Here is a 7,552-nt window from a genome sequence, read left to right on the forward strand (position 1 = left end):
AAGACTTCACATCTTCAAAGTACTGAGTACACATTAGCTAATCAATGAATTCCCCTGTCTTGAATCCAAAGTGCATTAGAGGAATGGAGGCCAAATCTCAAAAGTTCAGGCAAACCTGACCTCAAACATCTTACCGGCTTGTAGCCACGGGGGCTGGCTGCCACGCCGGCAGGAGCTGGTCCAGCACTCCTCTGCTTTACGGTCCCCTTTCCACAGCTGACTCCAGCCAGCTGTTACATCCCAAAAAAGTGATAACTCAGAGCGGGATACCTGAGCAGCATCCCCTGCTTGAACCACGCTCGCTCGGACGCTCTGGCACAGAGGATTCGCCTCCCAGGTGCCCTTTCTGCTCCCAGTCAGAGACAACCAAAGGCTCCTCAGCAAAATGGCAGCCAGACACCTCCATGCTGAGGGGAAAAGGTGGGTGGGAGCCAGCTAGCGGGGCAAAGAGTCCAGCACAAGCTTACTGCCCTGGCTGGTGCCATTTCAAGGCAGTTGTCACCTTTGGTCAGCCAACCCAACCAGCCTGGCCTCCACGGGCAGCACAGGCTGGCCGCACCGCCATCTTGCCACCTCCAGCAGCCCTGCGCTGCAGACAGGCCTGCCAAGGGGCACGGGGCCGGCCCGGCTGCTGCCCTGGACGCCGGCCGGCTTCAGGGCCAGAATATTTTCAAGGCTGTCTCAGGACACTGAAAGGGCGATGGAGCCTCTCAGCCTCAGCCACCGAAGTGCGACATGGGGGATCACCACACAGGAGAGGCAGGACCTCCCCACTGGCCCAGAATCCCCTGTTGGGGTCGCTGTGAAGGGGCGGACGGGCCAACCCTGCCTCTCTCGGGGCGGACTCTCCCCTCCCTCAGGAGCCTCCCGCTCCTCCGTCACCCCCGTCGACGTCGAGCTCGCCTTCTCCCGGTGCCGCCGGTGTGGAAGACCCCCTGGGCTCGCCCCCACCGCCAGCCGAGGCGGGCTGGGGAGGCGGCGCCCCAACGTCCCCGCCGCCGCCGCACACAAAGCCGCCGCCCGCCGCCACCGGCCCTTCCTGCGAGCGACGCCCGAGTCCCCGCCTCAACCTGCAGCCTATGAGCGAGTAGGCGCCGCCCCGAGCGGCGGCCGGATCGCGATCGGGATCGCACCCACCGCCCGCCGCCCCGCCGAGGAGAGTGCCGCGCTCCCGTCCTGCCGCGTCCCGTCCCGCGGCCGGCCCCGCCGCCCGCCGCCGCGCCCGCGGGGAAAGGAGGCGAGAGAGCGGTGGGTGCCGCGCCGCCGGGGGATATGCGTGGAGGCGGCCGGGCGAGCGCCGCGCCTCGCCGCCGCTCCCGCCGGCCCTCCGCAAGGTGTCGCCGTCGGCAGCGGAACGGCGGGGCCGCGGCGGCTCCCGCCGAGCGGCGACGGCCGGTTCCGCCGGGCCGGGCCGGGCCGGGGCGGAGAGGTGTGCGCGGGGGAACGCGGGCCTGGCCGGCGGCCCGCCCCACCCGGGGCAGCCCGGCGAGCGGCGGTGGCGTGCAAGCCCCGCTGGCCCGTGGGGAGGCGGTCACTGCAGGACGATTATTACTAATTATTTACAAAGCCCAGAGTCGACGCGACTCCCTCGCCCAGCCACATCCTTTATGCTTCTTGTATTTATTTTTTTTATTACTATTTAATCGCCCCGGGTGTTTCGGCGGGCAGGGAGAGCGGCGGCCCGGAGGCGACGTTTCCCCCAGGCTCGGGGTGGCGCGGGGAGGGGGCGACACAAAGGGACAGCGGCGGCGGGCGGAGCGGAGCGGGGCAGCCCCGGGCCCGCCCGGCCCCGGCCCCCCGCGGCGGCCGCCCGCCCGCCCCTCCGCTCCGCGGGCCGGGCCCGGGGCTGAGGCGGCGGCGGTGCCGCGTTCTGCTCGCGGAGAATAAAGAGCGAATGGGGCTTTTGGCGCCAAACGCCAGGCACCTCCCTGCTTGTATGGAAATAAGGGAGGAGGGGTTAGGCTGCTCTCGCTTTCCTCTCCTTTTTTTTTTAATGCTCCCCTCCCCGGGTGTGTCAGCTATTTTTTTTTTCTTCTTTTTTTTTTTTTTTTTAATGCCTTTTTGGGGGGTTAATAATATCCAGCAGCTTCAAAGGCAGCCAGTGACAGTCATCTGTCCGCAAGCAAAGGGTGAATGCGGAGGCTCGGGCCAGCCGCGGGGGCCGGGCGGGCTGGCGCTCAGTAAAGTGCAACATACAAGATCATCTGCTTTTTTTCTTTTTTTTTCTTTTCCCCCTTCCCCCCCCCCCCCCCCCGCCACTCCTCCCCCTTGCAACACCCACCACCATCACCAAGGAGGTAAGAAGAGGAAGCTGCAGGGTCCGGGCTGTAATAAGCAGGAGGACAAAAACCCAATCAAATAAATACAATTCCACATCGCGTTTGAGTTGCTAAACTAAGGGAGGATGGGAAGGGGAAGGAAGCGCAGGGGCATTGCAGTGCGTGAATGGGTTTTTCATTGAGCAGAAGAAAATCCTGGAGGGTATTTTTGTTTTTGTTTTGGAGCTGTCGCATTGGGATCGCCTGTGTTTTGTAGGTGCCTCTCCGCTGCTTTGCATTTTTAACGGTTTAATGTTATTTCACGAGTAGAAAAATGTTCAATACTGGAAGTGATCGGGGGCGGGGCAGGGGGAGAGCAGCTGAGCCGGGCTCGTTTCTTTGCATTTCATCATAAGGCTTTTAATGGATTATTTTTTTTTTTACCCTTTTTGGTCTCCGTTTCAGCGTCAGCTGTTCTGAACCCAGCAGAACGATTTCCCTTCGCGTTACCTTAACAGAGCTGAAGGGAGACGCTGAATGTCTCTTTTGGACTTAAAGTCCTTTTTTTTTTTTTTTTTTTTTTTTTTAATGTCTGATGCAACTGAGGTGTCGGAAGAGGAATGGGGCTGTGGTTGACTGGTCGTGGCTAGTGAGTGGGGGGTCCGGCCGAGGTAAGGGCAGCAGCAGCGTGCATTTTCCGGAGGTGAGAGGGCTGGAAAGCTGCTGTGTTTGCAGGAGGTTTGATTGCATGAAGTGGCAAAATGCACAAAGTTGTTGTCTTTGCAAGCTCTCCGTTGCTCTCGTCTTAAACTGGAAAAAGGGGGGAGAAAAACTTCCCGTACCTTCTTGGCAAATCAGGAGGCTTTGTTGGTGGCGCCGGGGTGGTTTTAATGCATTTTTGTGCGTGAGATTATTGCATAAGGTTGATAATTTCTGTTGCTGCTGGATTTCCCCTCCTCCTCTTCCCCCCCCTCCCTTATGTTTTGTGCGGATTTCGCTGGCTCGGTTTGAGTGAATGAACTGGCGATTTGCGAAGTTGCAAAGAGCCCCTCCGCCCCCTTTTTTGCATCCTTCGCTCTCCAACACTTTGCGCTGCTCCGCAGATGACAAAAGGAGTAAACTTCCTCTACTTTTGCTGGCATATTAAGAGGGCTTTCTGGAGAGATTACGGTATCAAAGCCTTGCATCTGTCGACAGTTACTCCGCTGTTCTGAGCGTTTTGAAGCGGTTTGGGGAGAGCAGGCGAGTGCTATGTGCAAGAGCACAGGGGTGCTTTGCATCCTCGCCATACCTTGCCGGCTGGTTTTGTGTCCTCACGGAGCGCCGGGGGAGGCGGAAAGCTGTGCATGTGGGAGCGCTACCTGATCGCTTTTCTTTGAATATCTTGAGTCGGGAGGAAAGGTGTGTGAGAAGCATTTTTTTTTCTCAACTTGCAAAAGGTTCCCTCTTTCTTGCTGTTGATGATGGGGTTGTTTTTTGTTTTTTTTTTCCTTCGGTGTTTGTTTGTTTCTTCGTGTTTTAATTGTGTTTTTTTATTTTATTTTATTTTTGGTTTAGTTTCAGGTCTTGGGAGAACCTCTCTTCTTCCCCTTGGTGGAAATACCCATAAAACCTGTCTCTAAAACCATTGCCCGACCCAGGGATCAGCGAGAAGAGACCCGTAATGCCAGGAATGGTCAGTAAAAACCCAGACCTCGAGTTCGACTCTTTGCAGCCCTGTTTCTACCCGGACGAAGATGATTTTTATTTGTGCGGGCCGGACTCCGCTCCCCCCGGGGAGGACATCTGGAAAAAGTTTGAGCTGCTGCCCACCCCTCCCCTGTCTCCCAGCCGGGCCGGGCTGCAGGAGCACCCCCCGGGGGGAGCCCCGGTGCCGTGGGGAGGGGCGGCCCTGGGGGGCTGCCGCCCCGCCGACCCCCTGGACTGGGCGTCCGAGCTGCTCCTGCTGCCCCCCGAAGCCGACCTGTGGGGGGGCTCGGACGGAGGGGACTTCTTCGAGACGGGCCTCGGCGTGACCAACAACCTCAACTCCATCATCATTCAGGACTGCATGTGGAGCGGCTTCTCCGCCCGCGAGAAGCTGGAGCGGGCGGTCAGCGAGAAGCTGCAGGGCAAGGCGCCCGCCGCCGCCGCCCCGCCGCCGCCCCCGGGGGCCGCCGCCGCGGGCAGCCCCGCCGCCGCCAGCGGCCGAGCGGAGCTGGGCGGCGCCGTGCCCGAGTGCGTGGACCCGGCCGTGGTCTTCCCCTTCCCCGTCAACAAGCGGGAGGCGGCGGCGGGCCGCGCCGGGGCGGTGGCGGCGGCGGGCGGCGGGGCTCCGCGGGGCGGCCGTCCGCCGCGCCCCGCCGGGGACAGCCGGGCCAGCAGCAGCTCCGGGGACGACACCCTCAGCGACTCGGGTAGGCGCTCGCCCAGTCTCCGCGGTTGCGTGGGGTGGGAGGGTGGCGGCTCCGCGGGCTGCCCGGGCGCCCCGGTTGGGTCCACGCCGACGGGCGGTGCGGGGCGCGGGGCGGCCGGCAGGCGGCAGCAGGCGCGGCGGGGACCCCGCGGCCCCGGCCCCACCGGGGACAGTGGAGCTGGGGGCAGCCGGCTCCCCGCCTCCTGTCCTGGCCCCCAGGGGAGCGGAGGGGCAGGAGCCCCACCGGACAGCGCGGCCGCGTGGGGCTGCGTGGGGCTGGGGACCCCCCCGGGGCTTCTTTAGCCTCTGCCCCATCCCAGCAGCCGGGGGGGGAGGGGGTGGGGAAGAGCGGGCTGCCACTGTCACCCTGGGGAGGGGTTTGCGGGGGGGATGATCGTGTGTGCCCTTAGGCGTGATTTGGAAAGCCCCTCAGAGAGCGCTTTGCACTGACAGAACCTAAAATGCCCCAAAACATCTCTCCGTGCCCGCAGAGAAGTCCACTTGGTCTGAAACGTGGTTTCGTCTGCAGATGTGCTGGTCCCTATGACCATCGCCATGAAGTTGGTGATCCGCCCCGGGTTCCAAAGCCTGCTGTCCCTTTAATGTCTGGTTTGACAGCTTTGGGTGAGGAAGCACTTCCAACAGCTGTCTTCTTGGCAGTGCACCAAGCGCCGGCTTAAAGGGTCCCCGGCTGGAGCAGCTTCACCTTCTGCCTCAGAACAAACCCAGCGATTGTTTCGTTTTCCGGCTGCTTTTCTACCAAGCAAGGGCTGTGTTGTGGCACTGTGCATGCCTTTTGTATCGCAGCTCCACGATTCCATTCAGAATACGTACATTCTGTATAAAAACTCTTTTGTGCCACCGCGATTATGTGGGTGGTAGCCTTGCTTTGATTGAAAATTGGGAGTGTTTTTAAAAAAAACCCCTCATTAAACTTTCAGAAATCACTGTTCTTCAGTCATTTCATGTATATTGCATACTTTTTGAGATCTATATCTGACTGCAGATGGTGGGCACACCCTGGTTTTGCCATCAGTTATTTCATTGCTGCTTTTACTGTACATATTTTGCCAATAAATACATCTGGGTTGATACTTGTTCAGAGTATTTTCTGTGAGAATAATGTCTACTTTATTTTCCATTTTCTATTCCCAAAAGATGATGAAGATGAGGAGGAAGAAGATGAAGAAGAAGAAGAAATAGATGTTGTGACAGTGGAGAAAAGACGCTCCTCCTCCAACAAGGCTGTTACCACCCTTACTATTACAGTGCGTCCTAAAAATACCACTTTTCCATCAGTCAGGACACAGCAGAATGAACTGATTTTAAAGCGTTGCGCACCAATTCACCAGCAGCATAACTATGCCGCTCCTTCTCCATACATGGAGAGTGAAGATGCTCCACCGCAGAAAAAGTTAAAAACCGAGGTGCCCCGTCCAGTAAAACCCACGATCCAACCAAAGTCTAAGAGTTCAAGTCCTCGAAACTCTGATTCAGAGGATAGCGAACGTCGACGTAACCATAATATCCTGGAGCGTCAACGGCGTAATGATCTACGGTCAAGTTTCCTCACATTAAGGGACCATGTTCCAGAACTGGTTAAAAATGAGAAAGCTGCAAAAGTTGTGATCTTGAAAAAAGCCACTGAATATGTTCATTCCCTTCAGGCAGAGGAGCAGAAGTTATTGCTAGAAAAGGAAAAATTGCAAGCCAGGCAACAACAATTGCTAAAGAAAATAGAATACAAGCGGACTTGCTAAACATTTTTTTGTTTTGTTTTTTTTTTGGCTGACCAGGACAGTCATTGCCACTTTGCACATTTTTGATTCTTTAAAAAAAAATTGTGTTTTTTGACGTTAAGAATGTTGGTTTTACTTTCAATCCAGTCCCTGAAGTAATCGACAAACTATATTATCCGGGTACGGAGCAAATGGATGTTCTTGCAAGGAGTTTATTGCAAGACTACCAAACAACAATGGACTGCCTTTGTTTTTCTTCTTAAGAACTGTAGATGGTGGGGATTTTTTTTTTTTTAAATTGTGAGCATTTGGAGCTGCTGATGACATCTAGTTGCGTTTTGAAATGTTCATTCCTAAGTTTTATGGTGCTTATGTTCTAACAGATGTTACTTTAGGGGTTGGCATTTGTACCTCTGTGGGAATTTTCTGTAAATACCATCTACACACTTGCCTTTTGTACATGTCTTGGGTTATGAGAGGTGGCTTTTGCTACCAGTATTAGACTGGAAGTTCATACCTAAGTACTGTAATACCTCAATGTTTGAGGAGCATGTTTTTGTATACAAATATATTGTTAATCTCTGTTATGTACTGTACTAATTCTTACATTGCCTGTATACTTTAGTATGATGCTGATACATAACTAAATTTGATACTTATATTTTCGTATGAAAATGAGTTGTGAAAGTTTTGAGTAGATATTACTTTATCACTTTTTTGAACTAAGAAACTTTTGTAAAGAAATTTACTATATAAGCCTTTTCCTAGCCTGTTTCTTCCAGTTAATGTATTTGTTAATGTTTGGTGCATAGAACTGGGTAACTGCAAAGTTCTGTGTTTAATTTCTTCCAACGATGTACATTTAGTGCTGCGTCTTATAGCACTTTGAAATACCTCATGTTTATGAAAATAAATAGCAATTACATGATGTGCCATTTACTATTTTTCTTTTAAATGAAATTCTTTTAAATAAAATCTTTAACTTTACAATGTTCATGAAATACAAAAACATGGTCCCATATCCTGGGCACTTCAGCTCTCAAACTATAGGTGACGCTCTATGAAAAGTCAGCTAGGCAGGAAATTTTCATTTCTGGTTAAAAAGTAATTGTAGTAAGAACAATTTTGCTATTTGTTTGTACTTCAGATGTCTCTTGTGA

The 7,552-nt window shown here is 54.6% G+C and overlaps 1 protein-coding gene across 5 annotated transcripts; it reads left to right on the forward strand.

The window, feature by feature from the left end:
- Window positions 1-922: 922 nt before the first annotated feature.
- MYCN (MYCN proto-oncogene, bHLH transcription factor) lies at window positions 923-7,324 on the forward strand. Of its 5 annotated transcripts, none has more exons than XM_074581884.1 (3): window positions 923-1,248; window positions 3,816-4,654; window positions 5,812-7,324. In XM_074581884.1, exons 2-3 carry the CDS (start codon window positions 3,922-3,924, stop codon window positions 6,411-6,413), a joined length of 1,335 nt encoding a protein of 444 aa, XP_074437985.1. In that variant the 5' UTR covers window positions 923-1,248; window positions 3,816-3,921; the 3' UTR covers window positions 6,414-7,324. The 5 variants fall into 5 exon arrangements, with proteins under 5 accessions (XP_074437985.1, XP_074437983.1, XP_074437984.1 ...); XM_074581882.1 differs by lacking the exon at window positions 923-1,248 and adding an exon at window positions 1,451-3,659; XM_074581883.1 differs by lacking the exon at window positions 923-1,248 and adding an exon at window positions 1,451-2,929.
- Window positions 7,325-7,552: the final 228 nt, after the last annotated feature.

The sequence above is a fragment of the Larus michahellis genome, chromosome 3 (assembly GCF_964199755.1).
Source record: "Larus michahellis chromosome 3, bLarMic1.1, whole genome shotgun sequence".
Lineage (NCBI taxonomy): Eukaryota > Metazoa > Chordata > Aves > Charadriiformes > Laridae > Larus > Larus michahellis.